We start from the raw sequence: 16,264 nt of genomic DNA on the forward strand, positions 1-16,264 counted from the left end.
GGAATATGAAGAAGCCTACCTCGTGAAACACGGTAAGAGATGGCAAATATAGGAGGATAATCCATTTCTCCTAAAGTGGGAGTGCATTCCACTTTCAAAACTTTTCCAATGTCACCATGCTTTGGCCAGTAAATCTAAAAATCATATAAATATCATGAACACAAATAACATGCACAAATATACAAAAACAAATATACTAATCAGTGATGATGATGTAATCAACTCATTACCTCGTTGGTAGCATCTGCAATGGGGACAAAATTAGAAAGTGATATATCACCACAAAACCATTGATATTTTAAAACTAATGGTGGGTCTGTACTAGCTGCACCGTCATATGAACAATTGTGAAATGACAATGACACACATCCTCTTCCACAGGTTTATCTATGAAGGCTTCTTTGAGAAAAAAACCCGGAGGAATACAATCCTTCCATTTCTCAACTAAAAAATGGAAAGTTGAATCTGCAGCTTGCTCAGGGCGACTGAACTCCCAACCATCTCTAATGCCGAGATCAAGAGAGAGATGCGTGATTTCAGATATCAATTGGGCAGCCAATAAACCACAATTCTCTATTGCTTCAACAACACACTAAACCGTTAACACAGCGCCTCAGTCTTCTTGTTCTCAAAACTCCAACCGATCAAAAAATTCGAAATCGCGTTTCGCATAAACACAAAAAGAAAAATAGCACAACCAAAACAGATACAAGTAACAAACAAGAAAAATGAAATTAAGAAAAAAAATGGTTCATGAAAAGGCCTGCGTCCAAACTAGAGAGTAAAGAAAATAAAGAAGTTCCAAAATTGTGAAAAAGAAAGTAAAAGAGAAAAACGAAAAGATTACGCCTACCAGAAACTATGGGATTGGAAAGGGATCAACGAGAAAGAAGCTCCATCGAGGCACGTTATCTTAGGTTGGGATTTCGGATCGAAGTGTGGTTTCGAAGAATCAAGAAAGCTGAAGGTGAAGACGGTGTTCTAACTCACTCTCTTTCTTTCTCTCTCTGTGGAGGGAATGGATTGTGGCAATTTCTTCCCTCTTTTTGTTTTGAATATCTTTGGTTCTCTTGTGTTTACAAGAGAGTTTCAATGTGTTTGACTGGTCAGACTATATAATCCAATTTATCAAATATTCTGAATAATTGGTTTCCACAATAGATTGGGTTAACTACCGGCTAAAATAAAATAAACATGATAAAAAAAATATTTTATACTTAAAAATACATGATAATACAAAGAAAACAGCAAAAATCCTATTACTCTTCCTTAATGAACTCAAAACCAATATTAAGACTTTTAGACAATATAATTACTGTAATTCCATTATAGACCGATGAGTGTTTTAATTTAATTTTTTTCATCATCCATTCTTCTTCTTCCTATTTATAATACCTAATTATGAGGAAAAAAGTAATATGAGGATATATATTATAATTGATTAAGATAAAACAAAAGTATTAATTAAAAGAAAAAATAATATAAAAATATATTTTAAAAATTATAAAAATAAAGGAAAAGCATGACATGTTAGACCAAATTCATAGTCCCGTTGCATTAGTGATAAAACTTTCTTGTATTCAGTGTTTACTAGTTTCAACAAAACGTATATCCTTGAAATTGTTCTGCATTTTAAAATTTTGATTTTCTAAAAAAAAATGATTTCACCCTTTGAACCCGTAAAAGGGTACTTCTTTCACAAGTTAAAGGCACTCTTACCTAACAAAATACTAATCGAGAATCTTAACTAAAATTAACCAGTTATAAAAATTGTACCCAATCATATTCGACCGATCAAAAAGTATATATAACAGAATTTTAACTTTAAAAAATAAAATTTAATTTTTTGTAATAGTTTTTAATTAACCAATTGTTATAAAACCAATTAATTTTGGTTGTGGTTAAATTTTTTATAAGATCACCTTTAATTTAGGATTTATTTTTCTTCTCACAGTTTTAGACTTTTAGATATACCAAAGAGACCAAAACCTCAAAAAAAGAAAAACAATAACATTATTTGTGTTTATCCTCTCTGACATAGGAATTTTCTAACAAGAGAGATACACTAACATAAAATAGTTGATAAAAAAATTTAACACTAACCCTTACTTTGTGTATTTCTCTCCTACTGGACAGGATCCAGTGATCAACACACCTGAAAATGCCACCACGGCATATATAATAGCTCTAGAACTGGTGATCATTAAGTCACATAACATGGACTATAAAATACTCTTCAATTAAAAAAGATCATTATTATTAACAAAATGAGCAGTTATTTTTTCTTATTACATCTTTAAAATATACATTAATAAGAAAAATGTTAAAATATAGAGTAAATTACATTATTTTCACATGAGAGATAAAAGTATTACACCACTCTCCCCTTTTATGTTAAAATATATAAACTATTTTACTCTCTTTTGAGAGATAAGAGTATTAGACTTTCATATTCTTTTATATTAAATATACAATTTAGTTTATATTATCATTTCTAATATCATATTCCTGAAATCAAACAAGATATTTTATAAAATGTCTATGACATAGCTGCACATGCAATCAAACGAGAAAACCTCAAGGAAATAAAAAAAAAATAGAAGAAATCCAATCATAGGCTTTATGGGAACTTGATTGGCAATTAAAAGTTATTTCTTATTTCCTGATCCATATAGTATCCTGGAACAGATAATTCTAATATAATCAAATCAAATTAATCGGTAAAAAAAATTGACAGAAATAGGGGAGATGTAACTCTTTGGTATTGTACAAAATATGCTGTCATTTGGAGCTCAATTATTTAATGGAGAATCTAGAACACAACCAAGTCTGGTGTTAGAAAGCAATTGCAGTCACCCCTAGCCTGCCTTAGTTGCAGCCTCTTTGGGGTTGCCTTAATTGCAGCCTCAAGGGTAGTGTTTACTCCAACATTGACTAGAGTTATAACTTAAATAGAGCTTATAAATCTTGGAAAATCCTCACCTTATAGACTTGTTTTGTAGGGTAGAGTTAAGCTCTACATCCAAATTCTAAGATCTATCTATATTAATTATAAGATGGAAGAAACAGATTTAGCATTATAAAGTTGTGCATGTTTAGGAAAGCAATTAATATGGCATTTTGATAGTGAATACTATATTACAAATTTACAATCTCAACATATCAGCATCAAGTGGTAAAATATCCATGTGTGTGCCTGTGCATAGAGAGTATGTTAACCCACAAAAATAAAATATAAGACATAGTTCGTAACATGAAATTATTTTACCTGTCCTCCTGATGCTAATAATGCTCCAAATTCAAGTACCTTGTTCATATCAAAGCTGTCAAGGGACAAAGTAAATATCTTTCAAAAAATATATTCAATGTAATAAAATAAGGGGAAAACTATTTTCAAACAATATTAAAATATATTTTATCAGTTCATAATACTCTCTAGATGCATTTAACTTTGGAGCATTTTTTTGTGGATCAGTAAAAAGGATTGGGTAAAAACAATGGTGTAGAACTCTACAGCAGTGTTCACTGTTTAGTTTAAACAACTCTTTGGCAAAACAGATTGAAGTATAAAGCCGAAACTTCTAAAAAGGTGTCCCTTTGCTCTTAAATCTGTTTCATTTGATTTTGCTTATGCTTCTCTTCAGTATTCGCCCATTGCTGTTTCAAGAGATTTCCGGTTTTTATATGCAAAGGATTTGGAAGCCTAGTGATGCACTTCCAGTTAGTTTTATGTTTTCTATCTTTTTTCTATTTTCAATTGTGTAGGATTCGGCCCCCTAGTGTACCTTCTTTTTTTTTCTCTTAATAGAAATGTATTTTTTATGCAAAAAAAAAAAACGTCAAAGAACAATTTATTGTACAACCTTCTAAACGAGCTTCCTGTAATTTTTGATTGTAAATAAGGCCATGCACACAGATCCTCAATGCTAAAAGATATCCCATTCTCAGAAATTTTTGAAACAACAGAAGCAAAAAGTTCGGTAAAACTTATGTGCTTAACATTCTCAGCAATTGACCCAATTGCATGAGCAGCTGCTACTCTTGTATCCCAATTTTTACTGCGCAGATATTGAGAAACCTAAGCATCACATGAAAACATGATGTTAAAATCAATTGGACAAATATTTGACACATTATCAACATATAAAATAAGAGATGAAAGATAAAAGAAACAACCATTAGTATTTAATATTTATCTTGTATAAACTTTCAAAAAACCTTGTTGAAATTAAATTTAATCAAGATCAAGTTCATAGATGCAGATCAACTCTAACATGCCCTTATTATAAGAGTAGGCAGTCATCTGCTTGTGCTGAAATTTTATTTTAGATAATATTATTATAAGAAGAAGAAAAAAAGGAACAACAAGCAAGCATTAAGCTCTTGAAGATTGTTTACTGTATTAAAGAGGCTATATAAACATGTTAAGAAATTATTCCAAAAGCTTTAACTATTAGGGGCAGGCCAAGAAGTGGTATTATCTCAACATTTAACCATAAAATCATACACCAACAAAAACAATTAATCAGAGAGATCATATAAACAGATGAAAGAGCATGAGTTCATAACCAATATAATTGACATACAATGAAGACAGTGCATAAATATGATATAAACTAAGCATATTACAACAAAACAGTGTGAATAGAACTTTAGCAAATTTGATACCTTCTTAAGAAGACTGGTCAAGTCTTGAGGGTGTGATTTTGCAATTTCCCCTATCTGACGAGCAGCAGTCAACCTTGTTGCTTGGGTTGACCCAGCTTTAAAAGTTTTGTTAAAGAAAATGCAGAAAAACTTAAATAATAGGTCAAATAAATGTAAAGATAAGGAAGATATGGAGGATACTATCGAGGAGAGTAAGTAAACGCTGGAGCCTAGATGACTGCTGGGCCAAAGCAAATCATTCCAAATGCTTTTTTTGCTCCCTTTGCCTATAATCTATAGTATCAACCAACAAATATGCTATCGAATAAAAACATTTGCAATTACTTTTTTGTAACAGTACATCAAAGTACCTTTATACATTTCACCAATCTGCATCCACAAAAATTACTGTTCAATATGAATGTTATCAAAGACATGAAAATTACTTCAGTAACATCAGGCCATACACTCTGCAATCATCCCTAGGGCTAGACACGCTTAAGACCATGGAAATGCCAATCGTTTATTTGCAGTTATCCAAATAACTATAGACTCAAACTGATAGTGATACCTAGTAGTTAGTAGGAATAATACAAATGACATGTTGAAAATATGCATGATTCACAAGTTCTTTCTTCTCGTGCGCATTTAAGCAGATGTAGTATGGAATTGCTGCTCATTTCTTTTATAGCATTTTGCATTCTAAGGCCAGTAACTTTCTTCTTGATGTTGCTGAATGCTGACATTTAGCACGCTCTACAACCCAACCACTGATCATTATAATATACATGCATTTATAAAGTAATGCCAATATCTTCAAAGGCATACCTTGGGTGTTTAGTTTGTAATGGGGTTACGTATGGTGAGTTTGTGGCTTCTCTTTGGTGTTGGCTGATTTTGGGATAAATTTGGCAAATGATGTATAAATGGTCTAGATTGTTCACTAGATCTTCCATGTTCTATCTTCTATGGTTGATATGTAGTCTTAAATTTAAATTTTAGTAGAATATGTTACGTTCCCCAATGTATTTTGTGTCTTCCTTTGGTAATAAAAAGAAAATCCTTCTTTAATAAAACAACAGTGACTAATAATAATAGTAATAACACAGGAGCAAATGGCCAACTTCTTCCACCCAGAATAGTTTTCTTTAGCACAGCCACCAGTATATGTCCTGTTCATCCACCGTGAAAATCGATTGGCCTTTTCTTCCAGTTATAAACATTGAAAGATTGAAAACACGAGAGCAAGTTCAGCAATCCAGTACGAGTAAAAATGGATTACAAACAGTTTCATATAACTAGGAAAACACGAGATTATAAAGATTGAAAGAAAAAACGAAACAAAAGCAAAAACAAATCGCGAGTTTCGATTCACTGTTAAAGCTCCATTGTTTTATAGCAAGAAATGATAAAGGCTAAAGAATTGAATAACCCTGAATGTGGGATTCGAATCATTGACGTATGGATTGCGAAAAGAACAACGAAAAATGCTTTTCCAATTCGCTACGGAAATGCATACGGGAATCGAGAATAGATCATGCGGTGCGGGAAAATTGAAGAAATTGAATAGACAGAGACAGAGACAGAGAGAATGAGAAACGAACCGGCGGCTGTGGTTAAAGTGATCGCGGGAAGAGTCGGGCGGCGGAGCAGAGAAAATTGCCGGCGAGAATGAGGCGGTAGAGTGTCTGAGTCGAGGGAGAGAGAGAGGCTCCGTCAATAGCTAGGAATTAGTGCGCGAGACCGAGAGAAAGTGTGCATAACTTTAAATCTTCTTTCATTTTTTTATTTTTATTTTTCTTGTTATTGATTTTTAAAAAATTAAAATTAAAGGTTAAAAACCTCTTTTCGTCCGTTATAATATTTAATAGTTTCAATTTGGTCCCACTTTAATTTTTTGTTTCAATTTAATCCCCAATAATTAAAATCGTTCCAATTTGGAATTTTCGTCCAAATGATTTAAACGGGTTAAGTCCCGCTGACATGGCGGCTAGTTGGATGCAGACGTGGATTAAGCATGGGCACGTGGATGCCTACGTGGATTGACCATTGTCACGTGGATTCCTTCTTCTTTTCTTCTTCTTTATATTTTTGTGGATGAGTTTCGTTATTCTCAGCTGAAGGTTGTTATTATTCACTCCAGTTCCTCTTCTTGTTCTTCTTCTCTTGTTTTTTGTTCTTCTTCTTCTTCTTGACAAATACGTTTGTGTTGTTCCCATCTTGTCATTTGCAGGATTACCACAGTTAGGGTTTACTGTTCAACAACGCAAATGTCCCGGATGTCTTCGAACTCACGCCCAATGAACTCCACGAATTCAAGTGGGTCTGAAAGTCATGGTAGTAGGTTTTTTGTTCCCTATTGCTATTGTGGGGAGGTTGCTATGTTGCGAACAACAATGACAGCTGTAAATGCTGGTAAAAAATTCTGGGGTTGTCCAAATTACAAGGTATGTTATGTAAATTAATTAAATTAATTTTGCCCTAATTGCTAATTTTGGGGTTTTGTTACTTTGGTTTAAAAATTCTGTAGTTTGGTGATGCTGAAGAACAAGGATGCAACTTTTTCAAGTGGTCTTTAGAGGAATATGTGGATGAAAGGGATTTGTTGATTGCTAGGCAAAGGAGAAAGATGAACAATCTCCAGAGTTCTCTGAAGTCAATAAGATGGTGGATGAAGTTGTTGATAATTGTTGTTGTTTTTTTGTTGTTGTTGAATTTGGTTTTAATGTATGTTATTTGTAACAATTTGGTTCAATTTGGAAGGGTGTTTTATTTGAAGTAGTGAATTATGGTGTTTTGTATTTAAAGACAACTTTTGGGATGTTGTTGTTGGATATTTTTGTAATGTTGGTTTAATTGCAATGTAATTATCAAGAATTAGTAATGATAGTATTGAAGCATTGGCTTAAGTTTAAATTTAACAGTTAAATTTTAAGAGTACAATCATCGGTGCAGCAAATATCAACTTCAAAGCATACCAATTTTTCACTGACGGATAACAAAGGGAATCACGGGTGTGATTGTAAATCACGGCCGTGATTCTCACGGCTTCAACTTATGAATTTTGCACTGACGGATAACAAAGGGAATCACGGGTGTGATTGTAAATCACGGTCGTGATTCTCACGGCTTCAACTTATGAAATTTTAAAATATAATACTAACAGAGGGAATCACGGGTGTGATTTTAAATCACGGCTGTGATTCTGACGGGTTCAACTTATGAATTTTTAACTGACGGATAAGAGAGGGAATCACAGGTGTGATTGTAAATCACGGCTGTGATTGTCACTGGCCCATCTATACGTGGGTCAACAATCTACAACTCAGTGGGGCGCACAACACACAACAACATTTTTCGGGGCCACACAACAACATTTTTCGGGGCCACACAACAACATAAAACCAATGGGATAACATTTTTTCATTATTGCCACGAACCCATTGTTTGGGACCACACAAAACGCAACCTCTATTCAATATGCACAACACCCAACCACATTTTTGGGGACCACAGAACAGCATCAAAACAATGGGATAACATTTCTTTCATACAATAACCAAAATACACCACAAGTTGCCACGAACCCAATGTTTGGGACCACTCAAACACTAAACCCCAAAAAGACCCTTACGCTCCTGTGAACCCCAAAAAAAACCCAAACATTAAACGAATAAAACAAAAAACCCTAAACTAAATACTTACCCGATTAGAGCTTCTTCTTCATCAAATCAATCGCTAATGCATGCGCCTTCTTCTTCTTCGAATACCTTACGCTCCTGTGAACCAATTGAGTTCTCTCTTCTCTCTTGCGAAACCCTAAACCAAAATACCTTCTTCGAGGCATATGGGAAATTAACGTTTCAATTAAATGAAATTATCACTTTTTTAATTTTTCCATGTGGCAATGGTCAATCCACGTAGGCATCCCAGTGCCCATGGTTAATCCACGTCCGCATCCAAGTGGCCGCCACGTCAGCGGGAGTTAACACCGTTTAAATTATTTGGACGGAAGTTCCAAATTGGAACGATTTTAATTATTGGGGACTAAATTGAAACCAAAAATTAAAGTGGGATTAAATTGAAACTAGGGGTGGGCAAAAAAAACTAAATTGAACCGAACTGAACTGAACTGGTGGTGAACTGTACTATAAAAAACTAAACTGTTTGTAAAAAAACTGAACTGAACTGTTTAAGAAAAACTGAACTGAACTGAACTGTTGTAAAGTTGAACTATACTGAACTATAAAAATTGAACTGAATTATAAAAATTGAACTATTTTTATAAAAGAATAAAAATTAAATGTGTTTAACATGTTATGTCTTAATGAATTAGCTTGATAGTCTAATAACCAAAGTTTTAGAAAAAAAGTGATCTGAAAAAAAAATTGTATCAATTTTTTCGAACTTAACAAATCAATTGAACTATGTTGAACTACTTATTTTTAGGCTTAAAATTCAATGAGTTTGTTTGACTTAATTTTATATTTTTTTTCTTTGAAAAATTTAAATAAAATGGAAAATAAAGTAAAGTTGGCAAATGTGTCCTATTTTGATAGATCAATGAGTCAAAATTGTTCAATTCAAAATATTATGACAGTTTAGTGTAGTTTAAATTGCAGTTCAGTTTAAGTTTTTATAGTATAGTTCAATTCAGTTCAATGACCAAAATAATAGTTCAGTTCAGTTCGTCTAAACTAATGTTTAGTTTAATTCAGTTCATATGAACTACTTTTAAGTTCAGTATAGTTTTTATAAGTTCAGTTCAGTTCAGTTCGTTTTGCCCACCCCTAATTGAAACTATTAAATATTATAAGGGACAAAAAGAGGTTTTTAACCAAAATTAAAAGATGGCTAGTCAATTTTTCGCCACATAGCCGACCATAGACTTATGACAAAAAAATTATTATAATTAAAATTTATAAGAAATTATATATAAGTATAAATATTATATTTAAATACATAAATTATATTTAAATTTATATAAATATATATTTTAAAAGATATAAATATATCTTAAATTTATGATGAAATATTTATATTATAACAATATTATTATTAAATATGCATCTTTTTATTTTAAAAATATAAAAACTTATTTTATAAATGAATATAATAAATAAAATATTAAATTAGATATAAAGTTAAATAAAATTCTCTGAAAATTCTTTTATCGAAAAACAATCTCAAAAATATTATCAATAAGATAGTTTCATGTTTAATATATAAGAGTGAATATATAAATTAGATTTTATATTTATATTATATAATTTATATTGGTACAAAACAATTTTAAATTATTAATAATTTATTTTAAAATTATAAAATATAATTTCTAAATAAATATTATATTTAACGTTTTTGAGAATTTATTTTTATTTTTTTCGAGGATTAACAACTTGCTACTAGCACCATCGAGCTATGGAATTGCAATTACACCAAAGGGAGACCGAATAAATTCACCTTAGTTATTGTTTGTCATTTTGTTTTTCAAAATATCTTCATTTCATTGTGCAAACACAAAATGAAAAGACGTTCTATAATGTAAAATAACAAATCTACCATTGGCATTGTTCATAATATGGTCCGGTGTGATAGGATGAAGCACATAAAAATATGTGTATTGAATAGTATTATAGCGGCAAGATATGACCCTTTTGGTGGACAACTTTTAGATATATTAACCAAAAGTGTTTGAACTGGGAACTATAGATATTCGTACACTAACTTGAGAAGGAGTGTCAGAATATGTATTAGATATATGAAAAAATATGATGATTGAATATTTTACGCGTGTCATGTTGCATAATATTTCCCCTGTAATTTTTTTTTTACATTTTTATTTCCTATAACGGTGGGATTATTTCCTTATAAATACAATGTTAGAAATAGACTATATTGTATCCACCTAGTAAAATTATCATAAAAAAATAATATTAATTTTTTCTATATATTTTCAAGTCTACTCGATCATAATATCAATATCCACTAGACATTCTAAGTATGCCCTTTTTAGTGGGCCTTTTACTGTGTTCCTTTAATATATTTTGAATATGGATCATTGCATCCAAATGGCCATCATAATTGATAGCTTACTATGAGATGTCTCAATGTGACAAAGGTAATTTATTTTTCTGACTAATCTTCTGTATTTTCCCAGGTTTGATAGAGGCTCTTCTTGTTCTAGTTGAAATTTGACATTAGGATCCCTACCAGTGTCATTGTGCTTTGAATTCTTCAAACCTATTTCCTCAAAGATCCATGTGCAGTTGTCTTTCAAGTTTCAACAATTTCTTTTTTCTGTCAATCTCATGGAAAATATCATTAATTTTCAGGAGTCAAATAAACAGATATACAACAAAGAGAGTTCAAAGCTGAGGCAATCAACATAAGATAAAAGTAGTTTGATACCTCATTTTTATAACACCTCTACCACACCACTCTTGCTTTTTAAGTAACTCCAGCCTTTTTTTTTTCTTCATGTTTTTCTTTTTATATAGCAAAAGAACTCCTGCTATTCTGAAACAGTGAGGTTAATCTGTTAATTACCTTTTTCTGAAGAATGTTAAGTTTCCGTCTTGTTGACCCGCAATTACTTCAGCTACTTCGTTTGCCTGATTGTGTCATTCAACCTGTGATATTTGGAATCACTTGGAATGGACCATATCACCTAAGCCTCCAATACTTGCAAGATTATTAGGTTAATGCATATGACCATTGATGAACCCATTCCTTCAATTTAATGATCAATCAATTAATTCAAGGATCAATTTAGCTTTCAAAACCTTGAATATAACACATGTAGCTAGCCAGCACAAAACTACAGAAAATGGAGACAAGCAAATAGAAATTCCCATGGACATAAAGAAAATAAGAAATAACTTCAACTAAAGAAAAAAGATCACGCTTCTTGTTATATTGAACTAAACAAATATATTTTTTACATGGCATTAACAGCTCTATCATATCTTACTTTTGCTTTTCCTTAGAATCATGGATGATTTTGATGTAACCAGCTCATTGGAAAGAGATGAATTTCCAATTGTACAGGCGGTAACGTACTGCTGAAGATTGAAGAAATCCTGAAATCTTGAGGAAGAGAATGATCAGCTTCAACCAGAAGAATCCAAGAGAGTTGTCAGCATCAAAAACATATTGTGTAACAACCATATTTTTAAGGATGTTTCTTCGACACAATAGATATTTGGCACAAGACTATGTGATTAGCTTCAATTTGGTGTATGTGGTCTGCTTGAGGAGCATTCCCTAGTAGATATACAAAGAGATTGAGTAGTATCACTTCATTGATGTTTTGCTTTTTATTTGTTGTTTATTGTTACTTGTTTCATTATGGAGGGTCCCTTATCTCCAATTTCCTCCATGAAACAAGGAAAAATATTAGAAGGAATTCATTAAAACAAAAAACAAAATTACGAGGAAATTAGAGATAAGGGTTCTACCATGAAAAAGGGATTAAGCAAAAACATCAATGAAGTGAAGCTTCTCAATCCCTCTACATATAGTGCAACTAGTCGGATGTTTAAGGTCAAATAGGATATACCTGTAATCTCCTCTCCCCATCGTTTGAGATATCATTTATTAGGGAATTCCCCTTAAATAGACCATATACTTTATACCAAATTGAAGCTAATCACATGTTCTCTCTGGCGTGCATGCACTATGGTTGATTTTCACTTATTTAGAAGTCACAGCATATCAACTATTAATCGATTTCTGAAAATTTTATCCTCTAGAATGCTTCTATATTGATTCACAGCAAATCCTGAGTTTTTGCTCTTTGGTTGAGTCCAACATGTTATAGGTTAAGTGGTTTAGGGAAATTAGAATGCTTCATATTATACTGTAATAGTTACAATTCGGCATCGGAGCAATCATTATGTCCGCAATCATAATTTAAAATTATAATTATTATTATAAATATGAGCATGTAGACTAGATGCTATCACATTTATTATAAACTAGTGGGGCCGAGGCACTTCGTGCCTCTATATATGTATCATCTTAAAATTTAAAATAACTCATATATGGAATGAATTCATTTGTTGGCATATAATTATATAAATAATTTTACACAATATGATGTTTTACTATCATAAAATTTTCTTAATAGGAATACCAAATAAAGATTCCACTTCATGACGATTTTTATGTTCCTTGCAATTTATGATAGAAGTTAAATGTCATTCTGCTATTACTTTTAGTTAACATTAACATAACTAAAACATATATCAGAATTAATAAATAATTAAATTGAATAATGTCATACTTTTCAATAATAAATTTCAATTCTTTATATAATACATCATCCATAATTTCTTTGACTTTAAAAAGCTACAAAAATAAATAATACAATGTCATGTATCAATATGAGATATTTAAAATTTCATGTAATTTATTTTATTTTATGAAAGAAATAACCATAACCTAAAAAATAGAGATATTTTATTTTGCATGAAAGTTGTCAATATAATAGGTATTACTCAATCTTGCATTTTCAAGTGTCTTAATATTGAGAAAAATATGAGTTAGAATTGATTTAAATGAAGAAATGTTAAAATTATATTTTTATATATATTAAATTGACACATAAAAAAATATTTTCACAACCATATTATTATATTACCTTTCTAATTTTTTAGATAACAATTATTTTTTCACCATTTTCCAAATTTTAGTTAATACAACAGAGTTAAACACTACAAAATAAATATGTGATATTAAAAACATAACTTTTTTGAAACTAACATAATTTCATGGAAAAAAATGATTAAAGTTGAGAAACATATTTAATTTAGTAAACTCAATTTTATTGAAAAAAATAGAATAAATTTAAGATACACATTTAAGTTCAATCAAACATAGTGATATATTATTTGGGTAACATAAATCAAATTTTATGTTTAATGGTTGAATTGTAACATTTTTCAATATATAGTATCTACTAAAATTATATTAGATATTTATAAATATATTTAAGTTTTTAAATATATTAAAATAATAAGTTTTCAAATAAAATTTTATAATATTAAATCTATAACTCAGAAAATAAAAATCAAAATAAGAAACAAACATATTTTAAATATGGACATTTAAAAATTGATTAAACATAAAATGAAAGAAAAATACATTTAAATTTACTATTGACTAAACTTGAAATGAATTCAATGCAAAGGATGTCCTCCAAATATAGTTAAATTTATTTATGTTTTTGTAAATTTTAAAACTTTTAAATCAAATAACTTGTAGACATGTTACATGTCATTTTTGTGTAACTAATAGCATTGATGCGATGTCATCATTGAGAAAAGAAAAACAAAATTACACTCCTTTTTTGTTTGATGGACTTGTGAGTCTTAAGTCATTTCTTCATCCTCATGTAAGTCATGATCATCAAGGCTGTACTAATCATCATAACCACAATCATGCTTCTTAATGGTGTCTTTATTGGGGTCAGAGTATTATTCTTCTACACCATGTGTCATTATATCCAACATTAAAGAAGATGACTTAAAATATAATACAACTTGCTTGCAAATGTGATTCATACCAGGATAGAGTGGGGATGAGTTTGGAATAAAGCGGAAGTTGAGAATTAATTGGGATGAGAAAAATGTAGAGAGGGAGAATGGAAAAAAATTGTACAAAGGAGGTAGAGAAAATTTCTAAGAGCGAGAAGATAAAAATGGATAAAATTATAGAAATATTGTGTAGTTATTATTTTAAAAGAAAGTAATCATCAATAAGGGTAAAATCTTAAGTTATATAAGTTATAGATAGAAGTTATAAGAGAATACTAACCTAGAAACTATGAATGAGAAAGCATAAGATCAAAGGTACTAATGACCTTCATCGATCAAAACACAATATGGAAGACATTGATGTATATCATTGGCAATGAGTCATGGAACCAGGATTCAAGCGGGTAAGTCAATTTCAACAATGTGTTTTGACTTTTTTTAGGACAAAAAATATGTTTTATTTCTTGCTTGAAAGTATAGGGAGTGATGTTGTAGAAGAATCATGTACAACCCAGTTAGATACGATAATTGTGTGATTTGGTGATAGCGTTGAATGAAAATTTTGGTGAGAGAAAAAAAAACACTATCTTACAAAACGTTGGATTGAGACTTATAATAGAGTGATAATGGATTTGGTTTATAATTTTTTTGAAAATAACATACTTAACGACGACTATTTGTGTGATTATTATTTTGAAAGAAAGTAACTATCGTATGGTTATTATTTTGAAAGAAAGTAACCACCTTACGGTTAGTATTTTGAAAGAAAGTAACCATCAACATCAATAATAATAAGGGGTAAAATTGGCTAAAAGAAAGTGGAGACCAAATATTTATAAGTTTTAAAATATTATTTTTTGTAATTTTAAAACTATTAAAAATTAAATAAAATTCAAAATTCAAAATTATGCATATTTTAAATTCAAATTTTTAATAAAATATGATTATATATTTAAAATTTTAAATCTATCAAGATAATAAGTTTAAAAATGAATTTTTATAATTTAAAAGGAAAAAAATGAATTTGGAAAATAGAGATATCTTAAATTTGAATTTTTAAAAAGTTGAATAAATTTAAATTTACTGTAAAAATAATGCAAAAAATCATGATAAAAAATGACTAAATTTACATAATTTAATGTAGAATTTTTTTAATGAGTGTGAGAAAATAGAATTGAGAAAAGAGAATCGACCTGAAAAGACATAGCTGAGGAATCTGAGCGAAAGAGAGAAAGTCTCAATCCCTAGACGCAATTGTGAAACTGTCAATCCTTGAAATCCTTCCCATGCTGTTATCCCATCTATTCGTACTCATTCTACGTCAAAACCAACGAAAAATGATGGTCGTAATGTATACAATTGGTGAAATGTTTATTGTGGGCAATTTAAGTGGATTGAAAAATGAAAAAAAAAAGTAGAAAGGTTTGAAGGAAAAACAAAGAGACAAAGACGATAACAGAATATGATAGAGAGAATAAAAAGAAGAAGAAAGGCGTGAGGGGTTTGTTGCGAGAAGAAAATAATGAAATAAAGTGGCTAGTGGGGGAGGAAAAATTTCCTTTCTCTCGAATCTCGACTGCCATGAGAAAGGATGTACCATGAAATGGAGGATATATTATGCAGGGATATGAAGTCACTTTAACAAAAAAGGGAGGAAGCAAGAAAGAGAGGAATGTGAAAGTATGAACAATGAGTGCAATTACTTAAATAATATGTAGTTAAAAGAAATAAAAGTGAATAATTACTTAAATAAAATGACATAATTACTTGTATAAATTACTTAATATGTAATATTATTAAGGATAAAAAGGTCATCATAAAGTGAAGATCAAATGATAATTACAAACGTTTGTATCCCCTTTATATAATGATATAGATTTTATCATTAGTACAGTGTCACGTGTCATTTATGAAATAAGAATTGTTCTTATATAATAATCCTTCAATCAAATTCTTATCACGTGTCCATTTAGATTTTTTTATTTAGAAAAATTCTGAAGGTAGAATTGAAGCACCTGTTAAAGTACATTAAAAAATTTAAAATAAGATTAATGCTCTTAAATTTTATCAATTACCTA

At 30.3% G+C, this 16,264-nt stretch overlaps 1 protein-coding gene and 2 long non-coding RNA genes across 3 annotated transcripts in view; all 3 read right to left on the reverse strand.

The window, feature by feature from the left end:
- The window catches only part of LOC109797339 (187-kDa microtubule-associated protein AIR9), a 31,810-nt gene extending 30,379 nt beyond the window's left edge, over window positions 1-1,431 (reverse strand). Inside the window, exons 1-3 of the mRNA XM_083065436.1 lie at window positions 854-1,431; window positions 231-579; window positions 20-134 (exon numbers count right to left, since the gene is read on the reverse strand). Coding sequence (XP_082921562.1) covers window positions 20-65 — 46 coding nt within the window. The 5' untranslated portion in view covers window positions 66-134; window positions 231-579; window positions 854-1,431. The remainder of the gene's footprint in view (window positions 1-19; window positions 135-230; window positions 580-853) is intronic.
- Window positions 1,432-3,237: 1,806 nt separating this feature from the next.
- Window positions 3,238-5,470, reverse strand: LOC145952634 (uncharacterized). Its single transcript, XR_014430117.1, has 3 exons — window positions 4,669-5,470; window positions 3,864-4,078; window positions 3,238-3,323 (listed from the first exon to the last, which is right to left on the reverse strand). It is a non-coding gene; the product is annotated as an uncharacterized LOC145952634 (long non-coding RNA).
- A 5,100-nt stretch (window positions 5,471-10,570) lies between these two features.
- LOC145952267 (uncharacterized) lies at window positions 10,571-16,248 on the reverse strand. Its single transcript, XR_014429947.1, has 4 exons — window positions 15,380-16,248; window positions 11,621-11,729; window positions 11,197-11,379; window positions 10,571-10,947 (listed from the first exon to the last, which is right to left on the reverse strand). It is a non-coding gene; the product is annotated as an uncharacterized LOC145952267 (long non-coding RNA).
- Between the last annotated feature and the right edge of the window lie 16 nt (window positions 16,249-16,264).

This window comes from Cajanus cajan, chromosome 10, assembly GCF_000230855.2.
Source record: "Cajanus cajan strain Asha chromosome 10, NIPB_CcT2T_4, whole genome shotgun sequence".
Lineage (NCBI taxonomy): Eukaryota > Viridiplantae > Streptophyta > Magnoliopsida > Fabales > Fabaceae > Cajanus > Cajanus cajan.